The sequence below is a fragment of the Protopterus annectens genome, chromosome 4.part0 (genome assembly GCF_019279795.1).
Source record: "Protopterus annectens isolate FY-2018-M chromosome 4.part0, PAN1.0, whole genome shotgun sequence".
Classification (NCBI taxonomy): domain Eukaryota; kingdom Metazoa; phylum Chordata; order Ceratodontiformes; family Protopteridae; genus Protopterus; species Protopterus annectens.
Window position 1 is genome coordinate 422,288,448 of NC_056733.1, and position 19,140 is coordinate 422,307,587.

The 19,140-nt window shown below is 43.2% G+C and overlaps 1 protein-coding gene across 7 annotated transcripts in view; it reads right to left on the bottom strand.

Moving 5' to 3' along the window:
- Positions 1–612: 612 nt before the first annotated feature.
- MTMR3 (myotubularin related protein 3) overlaps positions 613–19,140 on the bottom strand; it is a 2,239,538-nt gene continuing 2,221,010 nt past the window's right edge. For all 7 annotated transcript variants that reach the window (XM_044068370.1, XM_044068372.1, XM_044068373.1 and 4 more), the window contains one exon: positions 613–4,132. In XM_044068370.1, the coding sequence (XP_043924305.1) occupies positions 3,961–4,132 (172 nt within the window). In that variant the 3' untranslated portion in view covers positions 613–3,960. The remainder of the gene's footprint in view (positions 4,133–19,140) is intronic.

The window sequence follows — 19,140 nt, forward strand, 5'->3', positions numbered from 1 at the left end:
CACTGCAGTTACAACAATATCAACTGCATTATGATGTTGCTACCACTACAGAATTAACTGGATGGCAGTCATCTCACTGCAACAAAGGCACAACCTTTTTTGGAAAGACTGCATACAAAAGAGCACCAGCAGCACTTGAAGTATCAAGAAGAGTACTGAAATGTTTTACTCTGTTTTACAGTAGTGCTAGTAATAAAACAGACTAAGGCAAATGGAATCTGGATTACAAGAATAAAGGCATGTTCAACTTAATTTATAATACACCAGTTAACTAGGCAAGTGAACTGATACATTTGGGATCATTTACTGTATGATCCAGGCTCATAGGACAAGTACAATATACACAAAAATTTAGTGTAGCCAATCAACTAGCCTGTTTTTGAGAAGGCTGGTAAAACTAGAGTCCTTAAAACTGATGTAGACACCATACAGTCCAGCAATTAAAGTCACCAAGGAATCCTGAAGCTGTGGTGCAGAAACCATTACCACTGACTTCTTTACAAACTTGTATGCAACAAGCTGTAATAAACACACTCCCAAAAATCAAATGCTGACAATTTTTACAGTTGCACTAAATTTACTGAAAGCAATGAGAAATTCCAACACAGTATATGAAAATGACAGATTTATTGAATTTTAAAATGACAGAGGCTACAGAAAAAAAATCATTATGCTGTTACAAATGGGGGTAGAGCTGTGTGGTGTAACAATTGATTTTTGTGTGTGTGTGAAGTAACTTCTTAATCTCATTTCTGACTTGTTTAAAAATTCAACGAGCTAAAACAAATCTGGCTTTCAGTGTTGTTTGCATATTTAGCTAAACAAAAAAAAAAATCAGAGAGGATTTTGTATGGCCACTACAATTAAGTCATTTACTGATAAATTCAGAAGAGATATCCTCTTAAACAGTCTGGAGAACATTTTATTTGCACTGTTGTTATTCACATCCTATAAAGTTTGTGAACTGTGATAAAAAAAAAGACATAAAAGACATAAAAGGTGAAATCTTAAGATGAGCTGAGCATCATGTAAGAACTGAGCCTATAATTCAAGTCTGAGATAAAACTAATTTATAAGGCCAATTAGGAATGGTAGGGTGTATGCAGTGGAATCGCATTCGCTCCATGGTGAGTTTGCATTGTAAAAGTTAAAGCTTGCCAACCACTCATCGTTCAGGACAGCCAACTAAGTCTTTTTACAAATGCCATTCTTCAGTATAAAAAAAAAACAAAACAAAAACAATTTTAGTCCAATATTGCACTTGAATGACTGTAGTATGTTTAATCCTCAAAGCTCACCTACATGGTGTGTGGTAACAGATTTGGAAAGAGGAGTCGTTCTACCCAAGTCACTTTAAGCCAAGGTACTCAGTGGGCAAACATTTTTTTCCACTAATACATTTCTTTAAGTTGAAAATGTAACTCAAAGGAAGGTGAAAGTGAGTGCATCTGGTATATGGTTCACTCAAGATCAGTCATACACACCTCTTTTCAAATATGATGACCACAGGCTGACAGGTGACTGAGACAGCTTTTTTTCCATAAAGAAATCAGGGGCACAGATACTTTTAAAAGCTTTTTGTATAGCACAAATTGCAAGACAAGCAAGTCAGCCACTCAGGTTGTTAAACAAGAGATACAGAACACCAACACGTAACAAAATTCTGTAGTAAACTGGGCTTAAAGGAACTACAATAACTTGGATGTGCTCTTTGAAGGTAGCTTGTTTTCTTGGAATGCATTTGCATCAACTCGTAGCTAAGTCAGACCTGTTGAGAAGCTGAAACTAGAACAAGTAATACGTAGCGTATCTGGTATCAATCCCCGCTCACCACCACAAGCACCATAAATGACCATACACCTTGCTATTAAGAGGCTGCAGTTCCAGTTATATGATCTGTAACTTTTAGTGCAAGTCACATGATGACAACAAATCCTTCAAGAAGCACAGCACATCCTTCATCTACAGAAGGGTTGTCTTTTTAGAATAAAAGACAAGATTTAGATTTTATTCTATATTATTTCATACATATTAAAGGCAGCACGCTTGCTTCTTTTCAATTTACTGATAAGGCTGTATTAACTGAAGAAATGCTTCAGTTTCTAACTGGAAAAAAAGTCCCATCAGAGTTAGCAAATGCTACCATGCAAATACTAATTTTTATTACACATCTATTATGTTTAAAATTCTAAAGTATTAACTCCTCTGGGAAGCAAACTGGAAAAATAATCTTCATCAGTAAGGAGCGCTCTAGGAACCAAAGCTATATACACAGCTAGAGGACTCTGCCCTCATACAAAGAAAAAGTGCTTTAACAATAGAAAAAAAAAAGACAACTGCCATGAAAATTATGCACAATATACATCTCAGTTCCAGAAACCCGTAATGTAACCTCTTGGCACCAGGAATAATTTTTTTTTTCCTTCTTTTCTTTGAGGCTTTTCTACTCCACCCTCCTGTGGCTCATCTTCAAAATCACAGCAATAAAAATATTTTAAAAATCCTCAAAGTGTCAGGCAAACCGAAGAGGAGTCAGCTTTTACAGTGCAAACAAGTTAGATCTGCAGTTAACATTTGGGAGAAATGCTTTGCTTCTAATACATAGAGCAGTACCTCCCCAACCCCCCTTCTTGCAAATCTGAAGACCAGAGTTTGCTCATTTTGCATTATTTACAAATATTTTCTGTCACTTGGTGGCTTTGCAACTCTGAAGTCATGGAAGTCAATTAGGAATAGAAGTATTCTCTCATGTGCTTCTTGGTGGGATAGTGACAAGTGCCAGTGCACTACTTTGTACTAAAACACTAAGAAAAAAATGCAGGTGCAACAGATGTAATACTTCCTCTTAAGGGAGAGGAGAGCTTGCAGTCAAGCAAGCATTTTTTTCACAGAAGACAGCTTTGCTGCCAACTTCTGTGTTACTATGTACACCCCATTCCTCCTCTAAAGATTTAAGCATTACGTTATCCTAGGTACTGTTTAGATGCTCATGAATATGGCCACCTTGCCAACCAGCTAATGAGTGGAAAAGTTCAATATGCACTTTTAACTCTTAGCAAGCTTGGCAGACATTCAGAAGTAAAAAACTAATGTCTGAATGACTGTTTTTATTCACTGTAAGGCAAAGAGCATTGTATGATTTTGGTCTATCCACATATTAGTTGTTTATTCCATGTAAACACTAAGAGGTTAAGTGGCCTAGAAAATTTACTCCAAGAATAATTCACCCTAGAATATTCTATAATTCATACTACAAACAACTCAGCATCTGAAAGACCAGGATGAAAAACTGAAGGCCTGTATAACTACAGTTTCAGTAACAAGTGCAAGCACAAGTCTGCCCCAGAAGCCACTGACTGGGAGCTTCATTGACATCTTTACATTATACTCTTGATTTTAAGACTGTGAAATGAGCCTGACTCATAAAAAAAATTGGGGGGGGGGGGGCAAATCTTTTGGCAGTTATGTCATCAAAGAGCTAAGGTTTTACAGTCAGCTGCATTTTATTTAATAAATATTTTATCTTTTCATAACATTCTCTGAATGAATTTACAATATATCCAAGTCAAACAGTATATACAATACTTTAATAAATGGGGAGCAGCACTGCCATGTCCCCAGTCTGCTAAATGGTACTTATTTTAAACAGGGGCCCCCATATCACCACTGACAACAAAGCGAGCACTACATGTATCCCAACCCTTTTCTCAATTGATTATTGTGTCTGCACCATAAACTATCTAAAAACTGTATTCACAGCATACAGAAACCTTATTGCAGTTATCTGTGTTCCACTACAACCAGAAATACTACACGCCATTTTTCTTCTGTACAAGTGATATGAGAGAGTTGGGGTGGACACACCCTGCAGTCTCTTACTTTCAGTCCTGCATTAATGTGCGTGTTTGTCCATCAGTTTAAGTAGAAGAAACGTGTACAGCACTACCATAGCTAGACTGTTCAGTTTGACGATGCAGCAATAGGCTTGTCCAGTTTAAGCTCCAGGCTACAGCTGTTCGGCTGGAGGCTATTGTAGCAGAACTTGCACACACGACTGGGTTCGAAAAGCTGCTGGCTGGGAACAGGTACCCTCTGGTTGCAGCAGCTGGAGCAGAATACATTCCCACAATTTCTTAAAAAAAGATAATGCAAATTAGGAGAAAAAATACAAGATGGTAGTTAGTCATACATCATCTCTGGAATTAAGCCAATACAGACACAGTTAAAGTACGAGAAAAATCTGTAAATATCAACAAAAAAAAAAAGCAATGCATAATCATTTCATTTGAAACTTTTACTATATGACTATCTGAAATTTTAAGTACAAGTTAACATTGAAAGTACCACATAAATAAACAAGATAGTTGTCTAATAAATTAGACAGTTCAATTTTGGTTCAGAAGAAAACAGTGTTTTAACATCAAGGCATTGTTGTAATAAATCCTTCTCAATAGTAATGACTAACACATACGTAAATGCAGTTAACATTGCTTTCAAAATGCCAGGATATTGGTCCAGTCATACGCCAAACAATGAAGATCTTTTGCAAGACTAACAAATGACATTACAACACTAATCCATAATCACGTTTCTAGTCTTGTCCTGCTTTTCAATCTTTTAGATCAAGTTAGTGACTCTGTAGATGTAAAAATTCAAACGTTTTGATTCTTCAGCTTTATTCAGGCAAGAAATGCATTTTCTTTTGTAGAAGGCAGACATTTGGCTATACAGCCAAAAGAATGATGATTGAGTAGGCTAGAGAGCCATCATAAAACCACTGCTGTTACAGAATTAAGATGCAGAGTAGAAGACATTGTGAGACGGCCATGTGATTGCAGAGGGAGCGCTGGTTGCTTAATTACACAACTCTGTCATTGGGCTGCTGATTTAATGCCAATTTAGTTCATAAAACACTTCACTTCTATGTGAAAATGAAAACATAGGATTTGGACGTGTGCTGGAGCAGAACATGTTGAGGAAAACTGAGCTAGATCCTGAGCAAAGTAGGACTGAAAGCGGAAATGGCTGCCCTGTGACTGGACGGAGAGCAAGTTAGTACTAATAGCAAACTTTTGCAAAACAATGTGGAAAATGTATGAATAAATGCAGAAACAAACAGTAGAAATTAAAATGATTCAAAAGTATTGTAGAAGGATTGCCAGGTAAACAAACTGATAGGGAGTGTCGTGCCAGAAGAGAAAATGTCAGAATAATAGGATTGAAAGAGGAAATAGAAAGAAAAGATGCCCTACAGTATATGTAGGGAAACTGACTGTTACTGTAAGAGGGCATGGACTGGTTAGACCACCAAACTGATTGGGTACACTAGGTAGATCATATACCAGTGAGAGAAAACATGCCCAGAAATGTAACAGTAAAATGCCAGTTACAGATTAAAGTAATGACCAGGAAGAACAGCAGTCAAGAGGTGGCTGGTAATAGGAGGACAGAAGGTCAAAGTACTAAGAGATTATATGCACCTCACATGTATACTATGAGAAAAATATATCCAGCTGGATGGCACATTAGACAGCTCGAAGCAGCCACCCAGCTGTTATATCCAGATGCAATTAAAAGTAACATGGAAGGGCACTTTATTCTTGGTCAGAAAAGAAAAGCCATTCATATCTATAGAGATGTACTTAATGGAAAAGCCAGATGGTGGCCCGTGAAAAGAAATAGTAGACAACTCCTAGAAATCCAGAAAGAATCAAGATGAGACAGAAAAGAAGATTAGAACAAAAAAAGAGGGATTCCACGTCAACACTATTACAAGAAAGGAAGGAACAGAGTGTGGTTCATCAAAAATATAAGGAAGCAAAGTGGGTAATATGCGAATGAATACAAAAAATGTATACAGGATTAAGTGGAACACAAATACACTGGGGAGGGAAAAGAAGGATTCCCTCCTAAAACACAGAAGGCAAAACAGGTATAATTAGGACTTGAGAGTGAAAAAGCAATGAGGAAGATTACTGCAGTCTAGGACCAAGGTCACGGTACAGTGGCAGCTGAGAGATGAAATGAGAGAGAGGTCAGACAGAGATAAAAAGAATTGGAGAAGGGGACTGATCTGCTGGGTTAAAAAATCGTTGGTGTGGATTCCAAATAAAAAGGAAAAGCATAAAAGTGGCTAAGGTAGTTAGCTAAATAAGTGAAACTGAAGAAAGAGAAGGGGGTATTATTATGGCTTAAAACACACACACACACACACACACACACACACACACACACACACACACACACACACACACACACACACACACACACACACACTGCACTTGTGTGCATCTTTTCATTTCTTTATCTTCTGTGGATGAAATATGCACAGCTGAGAGAGGAAGCAGAAGGTGTGCCTGAGACCTGCTGGAGAGGTATGTGGGGTCTACTACATGTGCTTGAGACACACGTTTCACTGTCACTCTCTCACTGCAGTGAGTGTTCCAACTCCCAGTACTTTGCTTCCCTTAACTAAGCATCCCTTACAAAGACCATTTTTTCTAGTCTTAACAGAACCTTTGATCCTAACCCTAAAATTTCCCACCCAGTCCCTAAATAACTCACAATCAGTCCTTAAACTTAAAATCCTCCTTAAATCTAAAATTCTGATTGCTCCCTAAACCTAAAATCCCTTTTACTTCCTAAGCCTAAGTTCCCCCACTCCATTTCCCTTCTCTACTTCCCTTGCCAATGAGCACTTCCAATCACCCTTCCCTAGTATGTGAGTGATTGCGTACGGCAGCTGCTTTGATAAACTCATTTTAAAGTTTCAGACCGAGCCACTGCCCACACAGTAACATCTGCTGGAGTCCCTGGCTGCAAGGTAGTGAAATTTGAGCAGCTGAGGCTTGAACGATTGTAGAACACTCATTACGTGAGCAGAAAGAAAAAGAAAAACAAAAATGCCTGCCTTGACATATGCATGAAGTCTGATGTACAAAATGAAGGAGATAAGAAGTTGCAATTGCTTTATAAATGACTGAAGGACAAGAAGTGTTGGACTTGAAGTAGGATTTGAACAATTATGATTAAAGAGAAAACTACATGAATGACTGCAGATAAATGGAAGATAAAAGAAAACAGAGAACCTATAAATATAAAGGTATTTGACATTTTGTAACAAAAATGCATGTTTGTAATAATTTTTTTATGCATGCATAAGGAATGCAAACCTCTTGAAAACAGTTTTGAAGCAAGAAGCAGAAACAATACAAAAAACAGTACATTATGGGAAGGTGAATGGTTAAAAGAGAATGAAGAGGGTTCCCTTAACACTGTCTAATGAAAAAAAGATAGCAGAGTTCTTTACTACAACCACAACAGGTTGATGTGATACTGAAACAGAAATAAGTGAATATATAAATCTGTAATGCAAAAGTATAATGTATAAAGAGTATGACAAATAAATGAGGCAAGAAGCAAACTAAATGTTATGAGTGAACAGTGATACAGGGTGATATGTCAAGGAAGAACTGTACAAACTGTTTAAAAATGGCTAAAATGGTACTGAAACAGGATTATACACGTTTTTTATCTGTGACTGACTATACTGTGTAGGAAAAAAATCACTAGGGTAACGAATGCACTTCAGGGTAATGGGGAAAGTAGTAAACGTTTTCCTCAACCGGATTAGTGAAAAAAAAGAATGAGTATAGTATATATGCACTTGTACATCTGATGAGAGTTTACATCAGAATGTTTAGTGTATAGCTGGGGTGGGGGAAGGACAGCAGAGAAAATGGGCAGCTATCACAGTAGAGGCAGGTTTGGGTGCCTGCTGCTAATCACTGATGGGGGAGGGGGAGACGACGAACAGAGGTCTTCTACTGGGGACAACCCAAGAGCCACACTGGCCTACCACTACTGGACTGGCAGGAAGGCACAAAGAAATGGGAGGCAGATGTGAGTGCAGAGATGTTAAATGTACGAGGAAATCAATCAACTGATAAAAAGGGAAAGAGTATTGTAGCACACTAAAAGGGAGGAATTGGATATAGTTTTCATCTAAGAGTTAAAAGTTAAAAAGGCAGGACCTTAAAAAGATGGAGAAGAAAGCATACAGGTGGACAGGATGGAGATGTGTAAAAGGAAAAAAAAAAGAGAGAATGATTGGCCTTTTGGGGACAGTAGATAAAGGATGGCAGAACAGAAAAAAAAAATTACAGATAAAAGTAGGTAGATGAATAATGAAATCTTATAGGGTGGGAAGTGTGATAGTACTAAGTGCCTTTTATGGTCCAAACACACATGATGTGGGAGATCTTTTAGAGTGGTTAAAGGGTACTGTAAAAGTGAGACCTAAAAGACAGGCTGATTATTAGTGAAAATTTCAATTAAGTTCTAATCTCAAAAATTGACAGGCTGCATGAGAAACAGAATTTTATAATAAAAGCAAAACAGTGTTACAAATGGGCATGGAAATATGGTAACTGCAGTGGATGTAAAGATGGATGTCAACCCTAAGGAGTTTACCCAGTTGTTTGGAACTTGTGAACTTATGTGGCCAGTGGCCTAGCTTTTGACCAACATGTATCCACCGTCATAAAGCCCTTCTACATTGCACAACTTATAAACAGAGAGATTACATCTAGATCTAGGGATGTCACTGTACCCCTTTACTTAACTCTCATTAGACCAACCATTGAGTATAATTGCCCTCTTTGGTATGCATCCGTTCAGGCACATAAAACAACTGGAATGCTCACAGAGATATCTTACCAAAAGGATGCAAGGTCTAAATAATATGTCCTACATGGACCAACTCAAAACCTTGTCACTGTACTTGGCATACAAGGCAGGCATCCTCTGACCCAGTACTAATGGCTTTACTCCATATTAGCAACTCAAATGATATCAGAAAAACTTGGTCTAGGGATCTAAACCTCTTTCACAACATCAAGTGAATGGTTTAGAGGGACAGGTGTTTATCTCACAGAGGATTCCACTGCTCTGGGAACAGACTCCCCATCCATATAAAACAAAGCTCATCCTTGTTCATATTCAAGAATGCAACTTGAAACTATGGACAGGAAACGGAAAATTTACCACAGGACTGTCTCCTATACTACTAATGGACAGAGACGTCTCCTAAACAATTTATCCCATGAATGAACTTTGTGATCAGGGGAAATGGAGGATAAGCACGACCAGAGGGCCAAGCATGTACCAGAGCGTCTCTGGGGGACTCCCCCGGAGGGGGTTCAGAGCGAAATACTCACAGCACTTCGCATTGGAAGAAGAGGCAAAGAGATCACAGCAAGGACGACCCCACATTAGGAAGATCTGTTCCTCTACTGAAGGATTCAGAGACCACTCATAAGGCATCAGAATAGATCTGCTGAGCCTGTCCGCCAGAATGTTGGACCTCCCCAGAATGTACGTTGCCACCAGAGAACGGCTGGTGGAGATCACCCACTCCTACAATCTCATGGCTTCACGACAAAGAGGGTAAGACTTGGTTCTCCCCTGTTTGTTGATGTACCAGACTACAGACGCTGTCTGGATAGCAATCATCCCTAAGGGAAGATGGGCATGAAGAACTTGCAGCGCCAACAGCACTGCCCTCATCTCCAGGACGTTGATATGCATTTTGGTCTCCAGGGAAGACCAAGTGCCTTGGACTGTCCTTCCCATGCAGTGCCCCCCCTCAAGAAGGGAGACATCCATGGTCACCTTGGTCATCGGGGCCAGGAGGACAAAGGGAAAACCCAGAGATCCGGGGACTGAAGCCACCAGAGAAGCGAATCCCTGCAGGCTTGAGACACATGAACCGAAAAGGACAATGGCAGATCTAAGTAAGGACCACTGGACCACTAAGGTCCAGTGGAGAACCCTCATATGCAGATGAGGAGTGGGGATGAGGGTGATCGTGGCTGCCATGGACCCCAACACCCAAAGAACGGATTCCGCAGGGGGATATTGGCTCTGAACAATGTACAACACATGCTGTCTAAGGGACTGAAGTTTGTCTGGGGTCAGAAAAATCCTGCCCTGAATGGTGCCCAACCGAGCTCCAATAAAGTCTATGGTTTGAACCGGATCCAATAGGGACTTGTTGAGATTTGTGGTTATGCCCAATTCATGGGTGGTTTGAAGAAGGAAATCCCTTACTTGGTAGAGGTGGTCTGGTGGGGGCGGAGAGGAGCTAATTGTCCAGGTAAGGGAAGACCTGGAGCCCCTGCAGCCACAGGTGAGCCACCACCACTGCCATCACTTTGGTAAACACCCTGGGAGCAGTGGTGAGATCAAAGGGTAGTGCTCTGAACTGGTAATGATTAGCTCCCAGGCAAAAATGGAGGAATCTCTGAAAGCACCTGTCCATTTTGATATGATAGTACACATCCTGGAGGTCCACTGAGCACATCCAGTCATTCTTCTGCAGAAAGGGCAAAATAGATTGGAGGTTGACCATCCGGAATTTTGTCTTGGCAACAGACAGGCTTAGGGTTGAAAGATCCAGAATGGGTCTTAAGTCACCCATCTTCTTTGGTACTAAAAAGAACTCGGAATAGATGCCTAATCCGGACTGGTCTGGGGGGATGGGCTGGATGACTTGTTTTTCGAGCATCTTGGAAATTTCCTGTGCTGCTTCCTCCCACTGTGCGGGTGGAACGTCCAGGAGGTGTTTGGGCAGGATTTGCCTCTGAATGAAGGGAACTGAGTATCCTCTGGATATGATTTGCAATACCCAATGATCATCTATAATTGACTCCCAAGGCTGTTGGGTGCAGCGAGACATGTCCCCCAACTGCCTCCAGAGATGAGTAGTCAGGCAACCCTTCAGGGGCTGCTGCATGGGTCTGTTCGAGAATGAATCCCGAGACCCCCGATTCCTAGGACCCCTTCTGCCTCAAGGGCGGAGTCTTTCAGACCCCCCTCTACCTCTGGGGGAGGGCGAGTCCTAAGCATCATGGGAAAAGCCCTAAGCCTTCCGGAACCACATCATTTTCACCCCTCGCTGATTTTGGAAAAAGGATCGCTGAGGGGCTGAGAAGCGGATCCTGATGGCAGTCAAGGTCTTCCCCTCTCTCTTGCTCTGGACCAATGTGTCTCGTACAATCTTTCCGAAAAGAGTGGAAGCATCATACTGGGCACTGGAGAAAGACGCCTTGAAAGGTTCTTAGAATGCACAAAGCTGGAGCCAGGAGTGATTGATGCCTGATGGCAATGCCAGTACCGGCTGCTCTAGCAGCGCCTTCAGTAGTGTGGGACAGAAGCTGCAGGGAGGTGTTGGAAACAGAAGTGAGGGTGGCCATACAGGAGGAGAACACCTTCTGCTCCTCTGCTGACATGGACCCCGGGGCAGACTCAGCTACCTCCTTGACCAGGTCTCGCTGAAGTCTGATCACATATGCCATATAGTTCAGTGCACGTACCATGAACATGGCAGAAGCATACACCCACTTTCCAAAATGGTCCATGGCCCAGGACTCTTGGTCCGCAGGATGGATCATAGAGCTCTCCTGAGCGAGCTCTTTCTTGGTGGCCACCGCCACCACCATGGCATCAACCGGGAACCCCTTGGAGCAGTATTGTTTGTCCGACGGTGCACTCAAAATCCTGTTGGGAAGCTTTGGAAAGAGTTCCACTGTGTCGGGTTCCTTCCATGTCCGAGATGTCACTAAATCCACCAGTGGATCCATGGAAGGGGTCACACATGAGGTAGGAGGTCCTGTGCCAAATGCCTCCAGAAACAGACTCATCTGGGTTGGGTTTTTTGCTCAGAACCCCCATGCTGGTGAAGGATTTCCATGACGTCTCCAAAGGAGACATCCTCTGGGGGTGACCGAGGGGAACCCTCCCCTTCCTCTAACTAGGTGTCTTCTGTGAGGGACACCAGTGGGGACTCAAGTGCCTCCTTTACACGGATGTTTCTGAGGCAGCTCCTCATGGGGGGTCTCTGGGGAGGACTCAAACATCTGGCTGTTCCTGAGGGGGAACACTCTGGGGTAGAGAGGCAACAGGCTGTCCCTGAGGGGGCAGGATGGCAGAATCTGGAACAGAAAGAGGGGACCAGGACGGACTCAAGAGGGCGATAGCGTCAAGGGTCTCGATGGAACAGAGAAGGCCCTCTCCACCACGTCGAAAGCAGAAGGAGAATGAATCCTAGAAACTGGGGCCAAGATAGGCTCTGTAACTCTCTGTGTCAATGGGGGAGTCAGACCTGAGCCTCCTGACACCGAGACACCAAGTGGAAAGGCCGACACCACCCTCTCAGATCTAGTGCCGAGTCTACAGCTCTGAGGTCCGGATGGCTCTGAGCTAGTCGGAGCCGAGCCGCTCAGGGCAATGGTTGATGTCCAGGTACTAAGTACAGTTGGCGCCGACCGCTTGACACCAAGGGGCCTCGGACCCAAGAACTCCAAAACCGGGGGTCGAATCAGCAAAGGAATAATGGGCATAAAGGCAGACTGCATGCCCCCAGCCATGAAGGGGGAGTGGAGGCAGGCAAGACACCCATCTGGATCTGGGTCCAGATGAATTTCCGCATCATCCTGTCCACCTCGGCTTCAGAAAGGCTGCGGGTGAACCAGGAGGAGGAAGCCACTGAAAATGGTCTGGAGAGGCTGATAAAGGGGATTGGCCCTGAGAAACCTCTGGCTCTAGGAAAAAGCATGGCGATCAGAGCCAAGGGGAGCCTGGGATGGCAGCTGGGTGAAATTTAGCCGGAGGCTTGGGCGAGCGGTGCTTGTGCTTCTTCCCGTCCCCGGACCTTGAAGAGGGAAGGGGTGAGTCTCACAGGCTGGGACAGAGGAAGCAGTAGTAGAGGTGGAAGCAGAAGCAGGGTCCACCAAGAAAGGCAGGAGGAGGCCCTTGAGGATCAACTTGTTCCTCCTGTCGATCAATGCGTAGGGGTTGAATCCTGTGCTGATCAAGCGGAGCTATCCACGTCAGGAACTCCAAGGCAAACCACGCATAGTGAGGCCATCAGAAGGGAGAAGCTTCTGTCCACACCCTATGCTTTTCCTGAACCCTGGTTTGGGGGTCTCAGCCATGGTAATGGAAGACGCGCACACACACACACAAATTAGAAGGGAAAGAGAGGGCCTTTTTTTTTTTTTTTTTTTTTTTTAAACGGGTTAAGACGACTGATGCCTGAGAGCAAGGGTAGGGATGAAGTAGGAATAAGAAACGAGAAGACACAGAACAGAGAAGTAATAGACCAAACAATTCCAATAAACTACTTACGCAACAAACGAGATCTGAGGAGAGGAGCTTGGAGCTCAGATCTGATGCTAGAAAATGTGGCAGAGTCTCCCACAGGTTGAAGAGGAAACAAAAACAACTTCAGATCAGATTTTTCCGCACAAAAAGAACTGCAGATAAAACATTCCTCATATTTTCATAATTAGAACAAACTAACATATGAGCCTGGCAATTCAAAATTCTGAAAATCAAAGATGGAGAAGTACAAACTATTCCCCATATTTATCAACAACTTTCCCATCCTCATCAGAAAGAGTACAGCCTGGCATTAACTAAATGTTTAGCAGTAGTGGGATCTGCTAAAGCTATAGCTGCTAGGTAAGGTTTGGGAACTGTGTAGAAAAACTTAAAAGACTGAGGAAAGTACAGTTGTGTACACTTACCATAAATGTAAATGTTCCAGTGTATTCATCACTGCTGTAGTCATCACACTTGGGTTATCTGCCTGCAGGTAGCCCTCAGTCGGCCCGAATACCAGAGACTTAGTATTTCTGCGTCAGTTGCTGTCGCTCCAGGACTGACGTCAGGTCATCAAGGATATAAAAACAGGCAGCCGGTGCCATTACATCAGTTTTTCTTGCCCCAAATGTCAGAAGCCCCCAAAATAGGGAGCTAATTTATGGTGGGGGAAACACCACCAGTAAAAAGTAAATACCAATACCAATATCCCCTGGAGGCGTGAGTAATAGATAGAGAGGAGAGAGAGAGAAGGGGGCTGGAGGGAGGGAAAAGTACAGTTTTGTACCTACCATAAATGTAGATGTTCGAGTGTATATACTGCAGCAGTCATCACACTTGGGTTATCCTGTCGTCAGGCGGTCCCGCAGTCGGCTGAATCCCAAAGCCTTGGTCCGTTGTCAGTTGTCGTCGCTTCTTCCCTGACATCAGTGCAACAGGGGTATTAAAAGAGGCAGCCGACGCCATTTTCTTCAGTTTTTCTTGCCCCAGATGTCAGGTGCCCCCAACTAGGAAGGCAATACAAAAGCTATGCAAAAATACCTTAATAGATAAAGAATGGTACTAGCTGTTAGCAAATACACCATACAGACATGCATCCAACTGATAGATGAACATGGAGCTATAACTAACACCCTGGTATGTAGAGGGGATGGTTGGAGGGTAACCTGGACTGCAGCAGTATATACACTCGAACATCTACATTTATGGTAGGTACAAAACTGTACTATGCTCATCGTGCTATACTGCTGCAGTCATCACACTTGGGTTGAATCCTAAAGCTATGGATGGGTGGCTGGTACTAAACTGGGTTAGGCGAAACTAGGATGCCCTGCAGTACTGCAGTGGTGAAACCAGCTCTGGTTTTTGAGTATAAAGGAAGGTGGTAGTGCTTGGTAAAGGTGTGCACTGAACTCCAAGTAGCTGCCTCCAGAATGTCCTTGGTTGGAACCCCCCTGAGAAAGGCTGCTGAGGTTGCTGTAGCCCTGGTAGAATGGGACCTAATATTAACAGGCACTGCTTTCCCATGGTGTGAGTAGCAAAAGCGGATACAATGTGCTATCCATTTGGAGATGGTCTGTTTTGAAATAGCCTTTCCTTGTGAACCTGCAGCATAGGATACAAAGAGTTGGTCAGTTTTTCTGAAGGTCTTTGTCTTATCTAAATAGTAACGTAGCTGTCTGTGAATGTCCAAAGAGTGAAGGAGTCTCTCTCCTTTATTCTGGGGGTTTGGATAAAAGGTGGGTAAATGAATGGTCTGATTCAAAGCCACACTGGATACTACTTTTGGCATAAAGGTAGAGTTAGTTCGTAAAGAGACCCTGTCCTGATGGAAAATTATGAAAGGTTCCACTGCCATAAGTGCCTGTAGTTCTGAGACCCTGCATGCTGAGATAATAGCCAGCAACAAAGCTGTTTTCCAAGACAAGTATTGTAGTTCTGCTGAGAATGCTGGTTCGAAAGGAGGCAGTGTTCATTTTTCTAAAACGAAGTTCAGGTCCCAAGCTGGCGTTGGAGGTTTTACGGGGGGTCTTATATTCTTAGACCCTCTGAGAAACTGCCGAAGTAAAGGGTGTGAGAAAATAGGAGGATCCGTATTATATTGAGCTGAAATGGCTGAAGCATGGATCTTAATGGATGAGAATGGAAGGCCTTGGTGTAGCATCTCAGTTAAGTATTGCAGTATTTGAGGAATGTTAGGTATCCAAGGATTTTGGCCTTTAGCCTGGTTCCATGCACAAAATCTTTTCCATTTGTCTGAGTAAGTTTTTCTGGTGCTGGGCCTTCTGGCCTCCAAAATGACATTCTGGACGTCATTTGAGAGAAGTGTTGATTGATAGTTCAAGGTATTCTCCATGCAGCTAAATTTAAAGTTCTGAGCTGGCTGTGAAGTATCAGAGAGTTTTTCTGAGTCAGCAGTAGTGGGAATTGAGGCAAGATCCATGGAGGGCTGTGAGTCAAGTTCCTTAGTAATGGATATCAGTGCTGGCGTGGCCAGTCCGGAGCAATGAGGATCATTTGTGGTCTCTCTGATCTGACTTTCAATAACACCTTGGTCAATAGAGGCAGTGGTGGGAAGGCATAGGCTGTCAATGCCGTCCAACTGAATGATAGTGCGCCCACTTTCCAGGCTTGGGAGTGATAAGTCCTTGTACAAAATTTCTGTAGATGGCAATTGTTGGGGGAGGCAAATAGATCTATGTCCGGACATCCCCACCTTTGAGTTATCATTGAAAATACTTGTGGGTGTAGTCTCCACTCATGAGGATCTGCCATATTTCTGCTTAATTCATCTGCCAATATGTTTTCCTTTCCTGGCAGGAATTGTGCTTGCAGTTGTACTTGGTAAGTCAATGCTGTGTTCCACAAGGTTTTATTATTTGTTGCGAGGGTATTAGCTTTGACTTCGTTTTGTTTACTGTGTACCCTAGGCAACTGAACAGCTTTATTACAAATGCCAGATGCTGTAATAGGATGTCCTTGCTGTCCGCTTAGATCAGGCAGTCGTCCAGATATGGGTAAATTTGTATTCCTCGTTGTCTGCAATATGCAATTACTGATGCCAGGCATTTCGTAAATACTCTGGGCATAGTAGATAAGCCAAAGGGCAATGCAGAGAATTGATAATGCATTGTACCTGCCAGGAATCTGAGGTATCTTCTGCAATCTTGTCTGATAGGGACATGCAGGTATGCCTCTTTGAGGTCCAACGTTACCAGCCAAGACTCCTTGCCCAGCATGGGAAGAAGCTGCTGAAGTGTGAGCATTTTGAATTTGGGTACCTCCAGGTATGTGTTTAGAATTGAGAGGTCTAAGATGGGCCTCCAGGCTTTGTCCTTTCTTGGGACTAGAAATAATCTTGAGTAAAAACCTTGACCTTGCTCTTTTGTAGGTACCTTCTGAATTGCTTTCATATCCATGAGAGCCGAAATTTGCGCTTGTGCCTCTGCCCACTGGTTTGGAGGCAGATTTGGCATGCCTCTCATCCGTGGTAAAGTGTGGAAATGAAATCTGTAGCCTCGGGTAATAATATCCAGAACCCATTTGTCCTTTGTTATGATGTGCCAATTTTGTGGAAATAAAGCTAGTTTTCCTCCCAAAGGTGCTGCCAGGGCAATTTTACTTGGCAGGCGAAGAGGGAAGTCATTGTGTTTGTTTCCTGAAGGGTTGAGATCTTTCGTCTCCCCCTCTTTGAGATGTTGTTTGCCATTGTCTAGGCCTGAAAGAACCTTGTGGCTGGCCTCTGCCCCTTGGGCGTCTGTACCTACCTCTTTGGGGTCTGTCTGATGCAGGAAAGGACCAGTTTTTTGATGGCCAGTTTCTGCTGAAAGGAGGAGGTTGTACCTGTAAGAAATCTTTAACTGTTTGCATAGATTTTGCCTTTTTTTTCCATTTTCTTTAAAACTTCCTCTGCTTTGATAACAAATAACACATCTTTCTGCAATGGAGCATCCAATAACTTTGCTTTGACATGTTCTGGTAAGGCTTATTCTTTAAGCCAAGCATGCCTATGTATTACAGACCCTGTGGCAGCTGCTCTACATGAGGCTTCCAATGAATCAAAACCACACTGTTAGGTATGCTTTCCCACCTGTTCTGCTGCATGCAGCAAATCCTGCATCTCTCTGAAATCAGGTTGATCTGTCTGAGGGATCATTTTCTGTTTTAACTGTGTAATCAAGTACTGTTGGTATTTTAGCAAGTGGAACTGGCAGTTTAAGGCCCTCATGGCCAAAGTGGCAGACGTATACACTTTCTTTCCCCATCTTTCTAATACTCTGGAATCTCTTTCAGAAGGAAGTGGATTCTTAGCAGTCGAGGCCTTAACACCTTTGGGACCCTGGAAATGGTTTCTGGGTCTGCAGTAGGACTTTTATATAGAAACTTATGAGTATCAGGAACTCTGTAGTATCTATCTGGTTTAGCTGGTGCTGGAGGTAAGGAGTCTGGGTTTAGACTAGATTTAGAGTAAACATCATCCAGAATGTCTAAAACTGGAGGAATTGCTAGGGGTCTATGCTGTGGAAGAAGAAGAAACTCACGGAGTCTTTTCTTAGAGTCAGAGTAATCTTGGCCTTCCCAGTGGAAGTGTTCCCTCAAGGTGTGTAAAGTTTCCCCAAAAAAGTAGTCTTCAGGGGGGGAGACAGAGGGAATGGACTCTTCAGCATCTGAGTCTTCATAAGGAGGGAAGGAGTAATCCTGCTCCTCAGAGCTGCCTGAGGAAATGGATGCTTGGTCAGAGGAAGGAAAATCTTCCTCCAGTCTAGGCCTTTTGTCAGGTGGGGGTTGGGATTCCCTGATAAGGGTAATTAAATCCTCAGCCATCTTAAGCATCTGTTTTTTAGGCATAGGGGCCTGTGGGGGGTTGTGTGGACTTGGCTTCCTAACTTTCAAGGGAGCTTTAGCATAAGACTTAGTAGAGATAGTTGTCGGTTTGAAGACACCTTCAGAAACCGAAGACCTATCCAAAATTTCCGGATCACCGTCAGGGCTGGCGTCCGAGGGGTGAAGTGGAACCGGTTCCTGAGGCCCAGCTGCTTTGGTCTGGGAGGCCGTCAGAATTTCTGATTCAGCGGTAGTCAGGGGCTGCGTAGGCGCCTCGCTGAAAACCGGAGAACCGGCGTCAGGCCTGGCTGAGGCCTCGGTAACTGGTCTTGGCCTTGGCTGTCTGTCCTTATCCTTGCGTTTTTTAAACATTGCTGATGTCGGTTGCTCCGACGGCATGCTATAGTTAAATTTTCTGCCAAAATAGTGCTGGGCGAAATCTGCCCGACGCTTAATTTTACGTTTGTTGAACCTAGCACAAAACCGACAACCAGAGACGTTGTGGTCTGGGCCTAGGCAAGGAATACAGTAAGAAAGAAAATCCTTATGAGGTATTTGCTTTCCACAAGAAATGCAATTATTAACTTTGTCTGACATCGGTCTGAGGCCAGAAAAGTTTCCCCAACGGGGTACTTAGCTTTAGAGAAGACTTTGGGCTGAAATTCGATTCGAAAATTTCAGGAGCTGGCCGACTGGCACTTGCGAACTGCTTCTGCTTCAGGCACCGCGTGGCAAGAAAGACTGAAGAAAATGGCGTCGGCTGCCTCTTTTATACCCCTGTCTCAATGACGTCAGGGAAGAAGCGACGACAACTGACACCGGACCAAGGCTTTGGGATTTGGCTGACTGCGGGACTGCCTGATGACAGGATAACTCAAGTGTGATGACTGCAGCAGTATAGCACGATGAACATCCAGGAATGCAACAGTGAATACACTTGAACATCTACATTTATGTCAAGTGTACACAACTGTACTATGTTCTTCGTGTTTCACTGTTGCAGTCATCACACTTGGGTAAAGTCCCAAAGCTGAAGAAAGGTGGGGGCAGTCAAGAAGAGTTGGGGCTGGCTAGTATGCCTTGCAAGACTGCTGTTGCAAAATCCGCCCTGGATTTGGAAAAGATAGGCAGGTGGTAATGCTTGGTGAAGGT